The sequence below is a fragment of the Acinonyx jubatus genome, chromosome E4 (genome assembly GCF_027475565.1).
Source record: "Acinonyx jubatus isolate Ajub_Pintada_27869175 chromosome E4, VMU_Ajub_asm_v1.0, whole genome shotgun sequence".
Lineage (NCBI taxonomy): Eukaryota > Metazoa > Chordata > Mammalia > Carnivora > Felidae > Acinonyx > Acinonyx jubatus.
In genome coordinates, this window is record NC_069395.1 from 27,759,924 (window position 1) to 27,777,877 (window position 17,954).

At 38.1% G+C, this 17,954-nt stretch overlaps 1 protein-coding gene across 11 annotated transcripts in view; it reads right to left on the bottom strand.

Annotated features, from left to right (window-relative positions):
* PPP1R12B (protein phosphatase 1 regulatory subunit 12B) overlaps positions 1–17,954 on the bottom strand; it is a 216,657-nt gene that overhangs the window by 61,050 nt on the left and 137,653 nt on the right. The window contains exon 20 of one of the 11 annotated variants that reach the window (XM_027074711.2): positions 7,894–8,105. The exons of the other annotated variants lie outside the window; for them this stretch is intronic. Coding sequence (XP_026930512.2) covers positions 8,070–8,105 — 36 coding nt within the window. The 3' untranslated portion in view covers positions 7,894–8,069. Of the gene's footprint in view, positions 1–7,893; positions 8,106–17,954 lie in introns of those variants that run through there. 11 annotated transcript variants of the gene reach the window in all.

Sequence of the window (17,954 nt, forward strand, 5' to 3'; positions counted from 1 at the left end):
ACAATGATTCTTTATATATATATATATATATATATATATATATATATATATATAGACACACACACTATATATATAGTATAGAATATATATATAGTATATAGTATAGTATATATCTAGTTATAGTATATATATGTATATATAAATATTTTTATATATGTATATATTTATATACTTATATATTATATATTTTTAAATTCTATAAATTTAGTGATTCATCACTTACCTATAACACCCAGTACTCATCCCAACAAGTGACCTCCTTAATGCCCATCACCTATTTAGCCCACTCCCCCCAACTCCCCTCCCGCAACCCTCAGTTTGTTCTCTGTATTTCAGCATTTCTTATGGTTTGCCTCCCTCTCTGTTTTTTTATTATAAATTTCTTAAAATTTATTTTGGGAGTGAGAAGAGATAGAGTGCTAGCAGGTGTGCATGAGTGCACACAAGTAGGGGAGGGGCAGAGAGGCAGAAGGAGAGAAAATCTCAACCAGTCTCTGCACTGCCAATGTGGAGCCTTACATGTGGATTGAACCCACGAACCACGAGATCATGACCTGAGCTGAAGTTGGATGCTTAACTGACTGAGCTACGAGGTGTACCCCACCTCTGTTTTTATCTTATTTTTCCTTCCCTTCCCCCATGTTCATCTGTTTTGTTTCTTTTAAAATTTAAGTCAGATCATGTCACTCTACTCAAAATCCTGCAATGGTTCTTCATTTTCCTCAGAGTAAAAGACAAAGGCTTACAATACCCTATACCCACATGATCTGATTCTCTTTCCTACTATTCTTCTCTATAACTTCTTATATATGCCAGTACTTTCCCACCCTATGGCCTTTGATCTAGCTGTTTCCTCTGCCTGGAACACTCTTCCTCCAGATATCTTCGTGACTCCTTCAGCTTCTTCAAATCTTTGTTCAAATCTCAGTCTGTCAACAAGGGTGATTCAGACAACCTACTTGATACTACAACCAGGATCCTTTCCACCAATCCTCCTTGTCTAACTCTTTATTTCAAACTGCATCTATCAGTGTCTAACTTGTTATATACTTTATTATGTTTGTTGTTCACTGCCTGCCCCCTCTTCCTACTCCCTACTAGAATGTTAAGCTTCATGAGGCCAGGATCTTTGTTTATCTTGTTGACCAATGTATTCCAAGTGCCTAGGGCAATGTTTGGCAAATATCAGGGATTCAATAAATATTTGGTGAATAAATGAGTGAATGTTGATTTTAAATTTAATGTGATCCCCATGGGGTACACATTCCGTATGTACTTTATATCTATTGGATCAAGCTGGTTAATTATGTTCTTCAAATCCTTTATGTCCTTATGTATTTTTTGCCTGTTTGACATTAGTTTCTGAGACAGGTATGTTAAAATCTGCAACTCTGAATGTCGATATACCATTTCCATGCTATTCTGTCAGCTTTTGGTTTATAAATTTTGAACCTATATTTTCAGTATCTATAGTCCATTATTTTATATCTTCTTTGTGGATTGTTCCTTCTTTACAAGTAAGAAATATCTTCCTTCCTATAATTTGATGATTTTTCTTGAAATTACCTTTTGATGGAAATTAATGTTGCCATATCAGTTTTTTCTGGGTATTTGCATGCAATTTTCCCCATATGTTTTTGCCTCCTTCAGTGCCATTTTGAAGACCACATATAGTAAGTAGAATAATCTGTGTCTCACTGGCTTTGTAGATGAATTTATATTCATTATGATTATTTACATATTTTATATTTCCTATTTACTCTGTTTTCCCTTTGCTTCTTTTTATCTCTTTTCCTGCCTTCTATTGAATTGAGTAAATAAATTTTAAAAATTACCTATTTTTTCCAGGGGTGCCTGGCTGGTGCAGTTGGAAGAGCATGCGACTCTTAATCTCAGGGTCATGAGTTCAAGCCCCATGTTGGGGGCAGAGACTACTTAAATAAGTAATTAAATACACTTAACTTTTTAAAAAATTATCTATATTTCCACTACTGATTCAGGAGCTGTACCTTCTATTTATGTACTTCTATTACTTTAGTGGTTATTCCTACATTTAATATATGTATTTAAATATATTTTTCCTTTAAAAGTCTATAAAGTTAATCAGATTCCTCTCTACTCAAAACAAGGGCCTTCACATACTTTTATATCTTTAACACATTGTGGTTGCTAGAATTTTAGATCCATCTTTTTTACGTGTAAAAGAAAAAAAATTAGCTTTATTACCCTATTTTAATACTTTTTGTTTCTAGTATTCCACTGCTCTCTGCATGTACTTTTTTTTTTTGCTGAAGAACATCCTTTGGTTCTTTCATTAGCGAGAGTTTGGGTGTTTAGAAGTTAGCCCTGTGTATCTGCAAATGCCTTTATTTTGCTCTTGCATATGGAAATCACTGCATAGAACTGTAGGTCCATAACTGTTTTTCCACAGCACTTTGAAGATACTGTTTTCTGGTACCTACTGTTGCCAGAGCCTAACACCAATTTGACTACTATTCTGTAGATACATTACCTATATCTTTTCTTAGCATTTAAAAATTTTCTCTATATCATTAACATCCTACAATTTCATTATGGAAATTATTATTAATTATTGGTTTATTTATCATGCTTTACAGGTGAGGTTTTTCTATTCTGAGGACTCCTGCCTTCATGGATTAATACTCAACTGCACTCGTCATTATTATTATTATTGCCTCTTTTTCATTCTCTCTCTCTCTCTTTCTCTCTGCTCCTTTGTGCCTCCTGGCAGATGTGTGCTCGAGTTCCTCAAGCTATCTTCCCCATCTTAATTCTCTTTCATGTTTCCTACCTCCATCTCTACACTGCATTCTGAAAGATTTTCTCCATCTTATTTTCCAGTTTACTAATTTTTCTCTTAAGCTGTAACAGTATGCTGCACAGTCTATCTCTTCTGTTATTCAATACTGTAGTATTTTTTTTCATTTCAATATTACATTTTTCACTTCCAAAACTTCTATGTGGTTCTTTTTCACATCTTTCTGTTCTTGTTTCATTACCTGTTATTCTTGTTTTATGGGATCTAACTTCTTTTGTATGTTGAGAATTTTAACTTATTTTACTTTAAAAATTTTATTTTAAAAATTATTTTCAGACAGAGAAAGAGTGCAAGTGCGTGTGCAAGTGGGGGAGGGGCAGAGGATGGGGGTGGGGGAGAATCCCGTGGGTTTGATCCCAGGAACTGTGAAATAATGACCTGAGTGGAAACCAAGAGTTGGATGCTTAACCGACTGAGCCACCCAGGCACCCTAGAGAATTTTAACTTATTTTAAAACCCTCTTTAAATTGCTCTATCATCTTTTTTCTCAGGTATAAATTCTCTGTTTTTCGTGGTCCTAAATTTTCTGAATTCTTTGTAATGTTTTGAGTACTCAATTTTTATGATTGTTTTAAAATACAAGTACCTGTCTCTATAGGGTAGTTTTAAGTTGCCTCAGCTTAGGCCTGATAAGATGCTCGTCTTAAACCAGATCTTAAATTGACAGCTCTGGGTTCTATGTTGAGTGAGTCCTTGTGCGTGCTTGCTTGCTGCCTCTGGCTGCTCCTCCTTATTTCTGGTCAGGCACAAGCAGTGTATTTCTGTGATGCTCCTGGGATGAGCTGAACTAACCCAGCCCCCATCTGCAGATAGCATTCCTGGCTCCTGGATTCATGCTCTCAGTAGGCAGAATCCTTGCAAAAAAACCCTGACCCAATTGCCTATATCCATTTATAGCTCCCTTACCAGAGTGACTTTTCTCTCCACTATTGGCCCAAAGAGACTTTCTTTCTTAAGTATTATTGTGTATTTTTAAAAATCTTAAAAAAAAAAAAAATTACCCATTACTTTTTTTTCTTTACAAAATCAATTTACCTTGTCTTTATTTTTTTACTTTTTCCCTTTTAAAAGTTGTTATTTATTTTTGAGAGGGAACATATGTTGGGGAGGGGCAGAGAAGCAGGGGGTGGGGGCAGAGGATCTGAAGCAGGCTCTACGCTGACAGCAGAGAGCCCCATGTGAGGTTTGAACTCACAAACCATGAGACCATGACCTGAGCCAAAGTTGGATGCTTAACCAACTGAGCCACCCAGGTGCCTCTCTTTTCTTCCCTTCTTGTCTCTGTTCTTCCTTTACAATCTTACGCTCCTGAAGAAAATGAGTCTACTTTTTAAATTATGGTTTTTATATTGCTATTAGTACGAGGGATTTAAAAAAGAAAATTTTACTAATATTTAATATGTATAATGTCCTCTCCTTTCCCCAACTCTCCCTACAAAATGGAATTGAGTGAGTCTCAAAAAGGAAAAGTTGACACATCTATACAATTCACTGAGAAAACATTTTGATAGACGTTTCCCCTTTGCATCTTAGCTGACTTCACTGCCTGGGGACAAGACGTACCACTTACAATGTATATTGGGGAAATAAAATTCCTTCTCCTACGCCTGCGACGGTATATTATTTACCGTACTGAGGAGTGACAGATTAACTACAGGATGCCCAATTAAATCTGAATTTTACATAAAGAAGAAATGTTTCTGGTATAAATGTGTGTCTCAAGTACTGCATGGGACATACACTAAAAATTAGTATTTGTAATTTGAAATTCAAATTTAACTGAGTGCCCTGTACTTTTATTTGCCAAATCTAGTAACCCTCACTGCACACAAAAATAAAATAAGAAAGTGTGGATTACTTGCAATGTGAGAAATATTTTTTGATCACGCAGGTTTTTGTGGAGTTTTCATCTATAACTTGAATGAACTATTGCTTGAGACTTTGATTAAACAAATTGCTCTGATGATTGACACTTACCTTGATGACAACCCAGGTATGGGGGTTTCTTCTCTAAATCTTAAGGATTGTTACTTTGATTCTGTACCCATGTCTGTTGGCCCTTTTGGTAAAACTCAAATTTACATTTTAATAGTACTGGGCCAGACACAGCTATTATCATAGAAAATGTGTTAGGACTATAAAGAGTCTGGATTTCTCAAAATTTCTCCTTGGCTCTTCCATCACTACCAAAATGGGAATTTTGTTGGAAAAGAAAGGATGTATCCTACATCACAAACTTCAGAAACCAGTTGAAGGAGAAATACGTCAGAGAAAGACAAAGGTCATATGATTTCACTCATATGTAGAATCTAAGAACCAAAACAGATGAACACAGGGGAATGGAAGGAAAAATAAGATAAAAACAGAGAGGGAGGCAAACCATAGAGACTCCCAAATACAGAGAACAAACCAAAGCTTGCTGGAGGGGAGAAGGGTGTAGGGAAGGGCAAAATGGGTGATGGGCACCCACTGGGATGAGCACTGGGTATTATATGCAAGCGATTAATCACTAAACTCCACTCCTGAAATCATTATACTATATGTTAACTAACTTGGATTTAAATGTTTAAAAGTTAAAAAATTAAAAAGAAAAAAAAGAAACAAGCTGAAACTGGGAGTTAGCAGCCTATTCCCATTTCCTGTGGTTTTCATCTTTACTCTTCCCAGAATATTGATTTCACTCTTTTCCTTGCAGATTCTTGTCGGCTTCTCATTCCACATGATAAAACAGGGGCACCCCAAAATTCTAATTGTATATGTACAGGTACACTCACAACCAAAGCCTTCATATCATTTCCAATTCCCTAAGAATAAAAAATATCACTGTCCCAACATGGAACAGATGAACACCTCTGTGTTAATAAGCTATGGTCAGGGCTGGTGTTATCCATTATATGGTCAGCTGATGGTGGTTTACTCTTGGAGAGTAGCACCTGGTTCTGTTTCCCATCTCATCTCTTTTTTTTTTTTTAATGTTTTTATTTATTTTTTTTGAGAGAGGGAGAGACAGGGCATGAGCAGGGGAGGGGCAGAGAGAGAGGGAAACACGGAATCCGAAGCAGGCTCCAGGCTCGGAGTCGTCAGCACAGAGCCTGACGTGGGGCTCGAACCCACGAACTGTGAGATCATGACCCGAGCCGAAGTCGGACGCTTCACCGACGGAGCCCCCCCATTTCATCTCTTAAATGTCAAGTTTTCTCTTCGCTCCTTTGCCCTTTTTCTCTCCAGGTTTTCTCAATGAACCCATGGTTTTCCAGCATCAGCTCAATCGCTTCCAGAGAGTTCCTGAGGAGTGCCCCATTCTTCATGGACTTTTCATTACTTCTTAATTTTGTATTGAGAGGGACAGGATTCAGTATCCTTACTCTGCCATCCTGAGTCCTAGAGTAGCTTTTACTTTTTTTTTTAATGTTTATTTTTGAGAGAGAGAAAGAGTATGAGTCGAGAGGGGCAGAGAGAGAGAGAGAGAGAGAGAGAGAGAGAGAATGGGAGAGAGAGAGAGAGACAGACACAGAATCTGAAACAGGCTCCAGGCTCCGAGCCGTCAGCACAGAGCCTGACACAGGGCTCAAACTCATGAACCATGAGATCATGACCTGAGCTGAAGTCAGACGCCCAACCAACTGAGCCACCCAGGTGCCCCACTTTTACTTTTTAAATAATAGTTCAATTCTCTTAACCCCACCAGTCTGTAGTCATTAGCAAATACATCCAAGGTTCAAAATCAAAGTTGACCATAGTAGAGGAATATTCTGATTATTTGGAAGTAGTTTGCATTGAAATAAACAACAGATACACTGAAAAATCAGAAATGGAGGGAAGTTGATTTTAAAAAGGTAAGAAACTTGGGACAGCAGCAGACATTATTGTAGACCTTGTGTATAAACTCTACCACTGTTTTCCATAAATGGAATCAGACTGAGCAAAAGAAAAGGGTGCTTTCCACAGCACTAGGCCCAGCACTGCAGCCAGCAGAGTCCTGTAATAAGCACCACCTGCACTCCTACACCTGGAAGACAGCCATCAGCACAGTGGAAAGAATGCTGGTCTGGGAATTCAGAACGGTTCTAGCTCATTCTCTGCCACTACACTATTGTACAGCATAGGTTAAGTCTTGATCCCTTTTGGGGCCCCAGGTATTTTATCTGTAAAGTAAGGGAGTTGGGCTAGAATAGCTTCCAAAGTACCTTCCAGAAATAATTTTCTGTGATCTCAACAGTTTGGTACTTTGTAAGTATGCTGAGTCCTCCATTCTTCAGTTTGCTAAGTAAATAACCTGCCAGGTACAGGAAGAAAAGCATGCATTCCTGAGATCAGTCTTCAAGAATGGAGACTCACCATCAGCAGACACGTGGCATTGTCTGATCACCACTCTGCAAAGGAACAGCCTACTGGTGCCTAGTGACGGGATGAAGTTTCCATGTGGGTGTAGACACAATCTAAGTTTTAAATAGAGAAAAGCAAACCAACCCAGACCAAAACAGAACCCCTACACACAGTCTCAGGCACAGCAGAAGAAAACATGTCTTTTCTACAAACATGTCTGTCACTGACAGTTGAGAAGACAATAAAAATAAATCGCATACTGAGCATATCAAAGCGCAGAGAGGGACAAAAGTAAGCAGCAGGCAGCAAAGTCATAGGATGTGAGCGGTCTGACCTTGCACACTGTAAAGTCTGCACAGCCAGAAATTTCATGTGAATAGAAATGCAGGGAAGAGAATCAGGAAGGAAAGAGAAAAGTTGGAGTTCGACTGAAAAGAAGGACGAATGGATTAAGAATGTAAAAATTGGGTTAAGGTGGCAAGGAAAACTCAGTAATAAATCTCAGAGTTTCTCAGAGCGTTGACTATGGTTCCAGTGTGAATTTATATGAACTACTTACTTTCACATTACACTAAAGACAAGTAGATTCCAACTTGGGAGGTGTGAAGGATGGAGAAATAGCATATAACCAGCCCCGACCCCAAGCAGTCTTCATATAACATTCTAGAGACATTTCTAAAAACAAAAACAAAACACATTCATTGAAAGGCACCTTACCATCCACACTGCTACACGTGAGGCTCAGTACATTGCATCTACAGTGCTGTTTGTGTGAACGATATTAGGGGTGGGGTGGGTGCCCAGTAGATTTCGTAACTCCACTATCCAATACTTCCACTCCATCAGAAACACGCAACCCATCACCAGCCAGGGAAAAAATGCTCTGGCAAAATTCCCACTCGGTTCAAGCAGTCTTCACTTGCAGGCAAGCCTTCACTTTCTGGAAGTTTGTGTGGCCAAAGCATTTAAGTAAAAAACAAGAAGAGAAAAAGAAAAAAAAAAGAAACAAGTAACAGGGGAGCATTAAGGAAAGTAGAAAAAAGCCAGTCATATTTAGTTTCACCTTAGAAACACAATCACTGTTAACACTGTGGTGACTGTACCCCTGGTCTTTTTACTTGGGCCTGGGTATCCTCTATACCTCCTATTACATATATGATTGTGGATCTAGTTCATTCACTAATCTTTTATCATAAGCATTTATCCAGGCTATTACACTATCTTTGTAACTCATTTTTAAATGGCCGCCTCCTACTCTCATCTGTTCCAAGGAAACATTCCGAAATGGCTAGTGGGGAACAGTAAAGCAAACTATGATTCATAGTATTCCATTGCATGGATGAATCATAGTTTACTTAACTGCTGCCAGAATACTGGACATTTAGGTTGTTTCCAATTTTTCCACTGTTACAAATAACTAAATGGACTCAATTTGTTTTGTTCAATAGTACCTAGCAAACAGCTTTCCATATAATAGGTACTCAAGTATTTATTGAATGAATAAACGTTTATAGAGCTACATACATACAATATATCCTGTGACAAAAATCTCTGTATATAAAGCTTCCCTTGACCCTTTTTATATTTAGGACTGTTTCTTAGTGAAAGATTTCCATAAGTGGAAATTCTGTATCAGTTTGGGGCTTTTCAGAGTTTGACAATTTGCTTTCTGAAAAGGAAGTATTAACTTGCATTCTCAACAGTAAAATATGAGAAGGCCCATTTCATTATACTCTCACCTGAATTGAGCATTATCTTTTTACCTATGTTGGTTAGTAAAAAACAAAAAAACAAAAAACAAAAAAACCCCAAACACTACTTCATTACAATACTAATTCATAGTTTTGAATACTAGTGAGGTTATATACTTCCCCTTATAGATGTTAAACAGTTGTCCACTTTGAAATAGTTTTCCAATAATCACTGCTATCTAAATCAAATTTATTCTCTGAAGCTCAGTGGTAGGTTACAGTACAAAAACATTTTTAGGAAGTAAATTCTGGAAGAACTTTCTTTAAGGAACTAACCTGAATATATAGCTGAGAACAGCTTATTCATAACCTACTTGTTATTACACTGCAATGTGCTTTTATTAATGGTAAAGTTGGAAGCTAAAACTCTCAGTTCTTGACTTTTCTCTAATATTTCTCTGTTACATAACTTTGTTTTGTTTGTGATATTTTTCTGGGGTAATAACATAACTGAGGAGGGGGAAAGCTGGGAGGAAAAAGTTCCCATACTATTCTTCTGGAATTTTTCTTTTAGGAAGCCATTCTAGATTAATCCAGAACCCACAACTGCACTCTATCGAACTTCTTTAGCTAAGATAATCTTGAGGTGGCTTAGCAGAACTTTATCAAACTTGAATCAGGCTTTCTCTCTGACCGCACTCCGTAAACAAGTGAAACACAAAAAAGGGAGAAACACAGTCAGAGAAAACATGGTAGGTCTGGACAACATTACCAGTAATGAGAACATGACGATGACTGACAATCACATCTCACTAGCTAATCCAATAACTAACTCCTTTCATAATTGCTAGCATAATGTGGAAAATGCTCCTCTGGGGTAGAAGAATATTTGCTTTTCATTCCTTCAAAATATGCTTGCAGGATCAGGCAAGAATGTTGATCTATCGTCTGTTCTCAACAAGGGGAAGAAGCAGAAATGTGGAATAAGGATTGTTAGGAGGAAGCCCAATTCAGAGTAAAGCATGGAACCAGAAAGTCATCACAATCTGCCAAATGATAGGATGATTAGATATGTTTGAACTCTTCAAGGCTTTATGAAGACTTTTTCTTTTCTTTTCTTTTCTTTTAACAGCAAACTATTTTGGAGCTCTGCCCACAAAGCAAATGGCTACTAACCAGATGCTATTAACCCCCAGGAAACTTATCAAAATCATTATTGCAGAGGATCACAAAGAGAAGGTACCACTGCTTCAGTGCCATCCAGGCCACCAAACTGTTCGCACTAGCCAGCAAAATCTCCTTATTGCCAAATCCACTGGGTACTTCGGGGGTTCTCAGACTCTGTGTGGATTACAGAATCAAACTGGATGTGATTACAGAGGACTAGGGTAGCTATAGTTTGTCTTTCCAGCACTTTATCCCTTTCTCTTCTTTTGGTAACTGAACGCTTTCTTTCATCCTGTGGGGAACTGGTCCAAGTAGCTGACCCTCTCCTAACCCCACCCCTACAAAAAGTGGGAGCTGCTGCTACTGCTTCCTCGTTATCGCTACCATCACTACTGTTGTCGTTATAATTATCATTACAATCACCGTGGTAGCTAACATTTATTGAGTGCTTACCGTGTTTAGGCACTGTCGGTAAGTTTTATCCGCATTATCTCATTTAAAGAAATGACCTACGTTATTAGCTACCATTATTTCTCACATGTTAGAGTTAGGGAAACTGAGGCACAGAGGAGTATGTAATTTGCCCAAGGTTGTACAATAAGTCACAGAACAGGGATTTGAACTCAAATAACTTGGTTCCAGAGTTCTGGATCTTAACCACTGTGCTTCACTGCCCCTCTAACCATCTAACCTCTGGCTACAGAAATTGCTTCAGGCAAGTCTACCTGACCAAAGCCAGGTCAACTGGATATATGGACACTAGAATAGAGAAGGTATTCTTCCTCTGTGGTCTATACAAGAAGGAGGCAGAGCTCTGATGACCAAGTTTTAGCCTCCTGCACTTAGCTATGCCTGACACCAACCTGGATCAATGTGCAGATTATCCCAGTTACACAGCCTTTTGCTTGAGCTATATGAAATTAAGTTCTGTCATCTAGAGTCCCTGAAACTTTTCACTTCCTTTTTTGGTCGAACATATTCTTTCCTCGCTCTTTTCCTGCTCTGACCATTTCCTCTCAGATCTCTTTCATGGGACCTTTCCTCCTCGGCATATCCCTTAAGCACTGGTGTGGCCCAGGCTCTCTTCTAAACTGTCTGTTCTTATTTTTTCACAGCAGTGCTCCTCCTTAGCATCCCACAGACGTTCTGATAGGTCTCCCCTGGGGATGGGCTCCTTTTGCCTTTCCTGCTTCAGAATCACTGTGATACTGACCCATGGTCATTTGAGTGCATCCCTCACAACACTGGGGAAGAAAAAAAGCTGAGAACCAACTGCTCTAAAAGTTATTCTTGGAAAATATCCTCCCTTTCATAATTTAAAACTATTACCAACAGGCTGCTGCCCCTCTAAATTTTTATTTCTAGCCCCAGAACCTCCCCACACTTCAGGCCTGTGTATCGAATTGCCTATAGCATATTTAATTTCATATGTCTGACAGGTACCTCAAAGTCAGTACATCCAAAAGCAAAAACATCTTCATCACAAACATGTTCTTCCTCCTGAATTCTCAATCTCATTATTAGTATATTATTCATGCAGTCATCAAAACTGGAAACATGAATGTCATTAATTGGACTGTTCTACAAATCTTCATAAAGACATACCTAAATACGAGATATTCTGCTAGATCCTGGAAAGTTAACATAATGAACAAGAAACAGACCTTACTTTTAAGGATTTTTGTTTAATTGGCAAATATAATAATAGTAACAATTATCACTGTATATTACAGGTTAATTCTAGATACTGAGGAGAACCTAGTCTACTCTGAAGAGGGGGTCAAAAGAAGGGTTCCTGGAGGCCCCAGGTGGGCCATAACCTAAAACATGAATGGGTGTTAAAAAGGGAAGTGGGGAGAGGAAGAGGCAATAAAGTAGGAGGAAGAGCATTCCAGGAAATGGGAATAACGTGTGTGAAAGCTCAAAGACATGGGGGGAGAGGGGGCGGGTTGGCCGCAGGGAAAGACTGGTGAAGTACTATTATACTAGCAGCCATTGTTTAACAAACACTTGCTAAGGCTGGGCACTATTTAAAGTGAAGTACATTGTTATGGCCGTCCTTACATTAAGCCTACAAGATAGGGATAACAATCTCATTTTTACAGCCAATTAAAGCACTTCTACAATTCAGAGAGGTTAAATTTATTCTTTAAGACCTTACAGCTAATAAGAGATGGAAGTAGCTTTGGACCTAGGTCTTCCGGCTCCAAAGCCAATACTGTGTCTACCAATCCATGCATCTTCTCAACCACTGTAGACTCTTCTTTATATTCACTCTCCACACCAGTAAAATATCAAATCCTACGGAGTTTTCGTATTTCTTAGGTTCCTCCCATTCAAACCATACTTAGCATTAGTTACCTAGTTCATTATCTTTCATTTGGACACTAATAGGCTCTAATTGCTCTCTAGGTATAAAAAAAAAAAAAAGTGTGTGTGTGTGTGTGAGAGAGAGAGAGAGACAGAGACAGAGAGACAGAAAGTCAGATCATAACTACTTCATTTTTCCCACATGAGACCCACCAATTTATCTGTATATGCTCTCCTGGTCCAATGGAAGAAATATTCCTGTTTTTGTCTAGAGCCAGCCCTGGAATAATCTAGGGCATAATCATAGACTCTTTTCCTTTCTTTATGTTCTTTTCTGGAGAGATCTCACCCAGTCCACCATCTCTAGGTATCATCTCTAACGCAGTGACTCTCAAATATCTTTATTTCTAGCTCTATTATCTCCCATGAACACCAGATTCCTATGTTCAACTGCCTACATGATATCTCAACTTGTATGCCTAACAGGAATACCTCCTGGCCCATTAAAATGTGAGTATTATGAGGGGCAGGAACATTGTCTACCTTATACATTTCTGTATCCCTAATGCATAATGCTTGACACATACTAGGTAATAATAACTTTGTTGACTAAATAAATGTATGCTGTTATGTAAGCAAAAGACTTCCTGAATGGAACTGGACTGTCTTAGAGGGCCTTTAATAATTTGGTTCTCTGTGGGTTAAATGTCCATTTCTGGAGGAGAGGAAGGAGTAGAGATTGGCTCTAAGTCCCTTCAGGGGGCCATAGTTAATGACTCTTTAATGATGACCTACCTGGGATATTAGTAATCCCTAAATATTATACCTCTAGGAACAGTCTTTGTCAAATTTGCCTGTTAAGAATCACCTGGGAGACTTCTATTACAATATAGATTCATAGGCTTTCCACTCTCTACCACCACATCCCCTCCTAAGTCAGAATCTCAAAGGAAGAGGCCTGAAAATCTATATTATAAACAAATGACCCCAGTGATTCTTACTGACAAGTTTGAGGAAGACTACTATAGAAGCTTTACCTATTAGGTAATTATTATTGAAAATGGCTCAGCTTGCTGGATAGCGGTATCCAAACTTGCCCTTAGCTCTAAGTCAAACACCCCAGAATTATTATTATGATTATAATATAATTAATATAATATAATTATGATTATAAGTTGCCCGAATAATATGGCATTAGTTTTATTCCAGAGAGCTAGAGGTCACAAGTGACTGGAGAGACTCCTCAGACAACATATCATACATTAGGCAGACCTTTATTCTATAGAAAGGATCTTGTTTCGTTTACTTGGCACAAAATTAATTGTGCCAATCCATCACTGATTCCCATACGTGGTGTGAGTCTTTACTATGACATATCACTGTCAGCTCTCATCCTTCTTCCTTTTCAAATTTTTCCTTAAAGTTGTTCAGTAACCAGAATCCACTCCAAAAATCCACTCCTCTTAACCATCATTTCAAGTAAGCCCAAGGCCAAAGCTTTGAAGATTTCTTTCACCCCTCCGTAAATCTCCCCAAATTCTTCTTACATATGTACTGCAGACTGAAAGTTAACAAGGCAAGAAAACCTAATAAACTCCATAACCTACTCCTGACTAAGGAATTCAAATGACAACCAGCAATTAAAATGAATGACAGGTACCCTTCCAAGAATCTGTGAGCCTTAAAGGCATGGCCATAACCTAAAAAGCAGAATTTCTCAAGTGTCAAGTGATCACATATCCCCAAACTATCATTTTAGCTAACCTCAAAGTCAGGTCTTTGGGAGGGAAGAAGGGATAGGATCAGATGAAAAAAGCAGATAGGGATATATTAGGAGAATCAACCATTTCAGACTTTCTCCACTTGTGGTGAGCAGAGCATAACATATAGTCTTGTTGAATTACCATGTTGTATACCTGAAACTAATGTAACGTGGTGTGTCAATGACACTTCAATAAAAAGATTAAAAATTGTTTAGGAAAAAAAAAGGTAATGAACTAAGATAGAACAGAGAAACTACTTTATAATGACGTAGAAGAAACTCCTCCTTTACTCCTTCATCCAGGAATCTTTATAGCTTGCTTTCTGCAGCATGACCAAAACTGATGCTTTTCCAAGTGAGGACAAACAACGTGTATCCCCTTAAATGAATGACTTCCCTGACCCCACAAAGTGTCAATAATATTAAAGAATCAGAGCAATTGGAAAAATGCTGAATTACCAGAAAAGTGCTTAGATGAGAGCAAACTGACATTTGGAGTCATGTTTACATCAGCAAACATTTATGAATCTGTAACCAAGAGCAGAGGCTGGCAAACTGTGGCCCAGGCTGTAGGCCAAATCCAGCCCACCAACCTGCTTTTATAAATAAAGTTTTATTGGAACATAGCCATTCTATTTATTGACAGATTGTCTATTGGTTACTTTCCCACTATAATAGCAAAGTTGAGTAGTTGCAACAGACTACACAGACCACAAAGTAGATAATAATTACAATCAGGCCCTTTATTATTATTATTATTATTATTTTTAATCAGGCCCTTTATATAAAGTATTTACTAAGCCCTGACCTAGAGTGTTATGTACCAAAGATGAAGATTAGGCTGGCCCTGCTGTCGCTGTCCCTCCCCCAACACATACTACTGGAGAACAGGCAAAGACATTTGCCCTCCCCATGACCTCGGAAAGGCAATGTTGACCCTCACAAGAGCCAACAAGCAGCTATACTAGTCACTTGGAGAAATGAGAAACTAAGCATTCAGTTACCACGGATAGCCCCATGATCTACCAATTAGGTATATCACTTTTTTTTTATGTTTATTTATTTTTGAGAGAGAGAGACAGAGCATGAGCCGGGGGAGGGGCAGAGAGAGAGGGAGACACAGAATCTGAAGCAGGCTCCAGGTTCTGAGCTGTCAGCACAGAGCTCAATGCGGGGCTTGAACCCACAAATTGTGAGATCATGACCTGTGCCGAAGTTGGACACTTAACCGACTGAGCCACCCAGGCTCCCCTTGGGTATATCACTTTTGAAAGTCCCCCAGCACCTAAGTAATTTTAGTTTGAACTACTAACTTGCCAATGTTTTTTTTTTTTTTTTAATTGGGGCATAAATGAAATGCATTATATTAGTTTTAGGTGTACAACATGATGATTAGATATTTGTATATATTGCAAAATAAATACCCCAATAAGTCCAGTTAATAATCTGTCACCATACATAGCTACAGAATTATTTTCCCTATCATGAGAACTTTTTAAGATTTATTCTTTAGCAACTTTCAAACATGAGACACAGCATTATAAACTATAGTTTCCATGCTGTTTGTTATGTCTCCATGACTTATGCCAATGGTTTCAAAAATGTCCCTCCTTTCTTCTCAGTAGTCAATAACACTGGCATAGTTTAAGGTATAAGAGCTCAGCGTTTAAGAAAAGAAAACATTTTTAAAGCATTAAAAAAGCCAAGTATTTTCAAAAGCACATACTGTTAAGTCACATCTGTGTGAACATTTAAGTATCTTGAAAAATCATATTTGGATATAAAGCCACGTTTTTTCTGTGAAAGAAATTCACGTCACTACATGGTTGCTGATTCTTGAACTTGTTTCATTGAAAACTGAGATGGTATAGAGAAAATTAAGACGGGCAGATTGTACAGATTTATCGTTACATTTTCACCCCAACTACCCTACCTTTTAGGTCCTACCAAAGTAAGACCTTTACAGGCAACATCTGTTAGTGCCTTGAGGGCAACATTCCTGCTGGGGCAAATCTAGAAACACTCCATTTGCTGAAAAAGAGCTGCAAATCCCACACTAAGCTTTTTACCTCAATCATGGGGCTAGAACTCTGACATTAGCTAAGCCTAAGCCATGGTTAAAGCTCTCTAGCCATGCTATCAACAGAGAAATGAATACTTTCATAACTAAGGTAACCCCTAGACTCCAACAGAAAGAGGAACAATTATTCCTAGAGGTTCTCTGTAATCAAAGCCATCATAGGACTGACTATTTTGATAAAAGAGTTAAACCCAAGTGCTTTGAAGACAACATTATGAGATTGTCATCCTGGTAATGATGGGGTCCCAGGAATTCTCCGGTTGGAAATGATCCTTTTCTTAAAAATGCCATAAGTCGATCCTGAATATGTTTAAAAAAAACCAAAAAACAAAAAACAACTTCGCAAAAACACCAACAGAAAGTTCACCAGAATGTTAAACAGTAATTTCTTCTGAGTGGTATTTTTGGGCAATTTTTTCTTATTCTTTACAGCACAAAGAGTCCTCTTTCATAACAAATATTTCTAATACCTCTTCCAATCTTTACTATCCTGAAATAAAATTCATAGACATAAAACTTAGCTAAAATTGTTTTAAAAATCAAATAAACTCTGAAGAAAAACAAAAGGAATATATAATGAAATATGTATTTCAATGTATAAATTCTTGGGCCAATAACACTAGAAGGTATAATGAAGTAGTCAGAGGCTTAGACTCATCATAGATCATCATGAAGGTAGAAGTCACATGCACATCTGTAGAATGTTTTAGAACAATGCCATTATACAAGTGGCCCTGTTGTCAGGAATGAATAAAACTAAAACTACAGTTTTTCCTCAGTTTACATGGTAGTTGAATTTTTAGATTCTCTCTGCCATAAAATGGAAGTTTACACATAAAATCAAGTTTGGTTTTGGACTTTTTCATCCATGACTGTCCAGGGAGACAGCTGAAAGTCAAGGAAGCTGCAGGACAACTGTTATATGGGACCTATTAGGACAGGTAGTATCTCTGGGCCCTGTCCACTAAATGCATCCCCCATCACTGTGACCCCTAAAAGTACCCGCACGAATATTTATAACCTCTAGAAATGCTCCTGCTGCTTTTGAGAAGCACTGCTTTATACTTTTCTATACTTCATATATTTTCTATAATGAAATATATTACTTTTATAATCATAAAAAAATTCCAGCAGAGTTTCAAGCTCATCAGTGTCCCTCCAACAAAGAGACAGAAGGTCATGGGTCACTAACACAAACTAATACCTTGAAGGCAATCAGAGGCAGAAGAAAGATTTGGAAGAAAAGTAAATGGTCAAGGGTTAACGGTACCGTCCCTTAGTAGTTGATAAACCTTCCACATCTTTGGATAAGAAGTTTGAGCAAAGCCCAAACAGATACCTTGAAGGTCAATTTATTCTATCTTAAAAAAGATTTCTGACTAGAGCAGAATTCACTGATGTAATGGGACAGTGGGTCCAAAAATTACAGGGTCTCAAAGGAATACATGTGAGCTTTGATTACTGAGATTTCCTTGGCAACAGCACGACCTAAAATTAATAGAGTCCTTAAAAGGAAGATGCCAAAAGAAACTTCGTTGGTTTATACAGCTTGGGCTAGAACAAGGCACAGTGTGACCCATATATAGAAAATCACAGCATCTGCAGTATTTTAAGAAGCTACAGTCACAAAGCAAGAGCAAATGTACAGTGAAAGGAAAGATCCTTCCAGGCTTATATGGAGTCAACCACTAGAGAAGAGTCTTCAGTGCACATTGGATAGAAGGCAGCTTCCCACACACAGAGCTGGTTGGCTGCCATGTCTCAATCTTCATCTTTTTC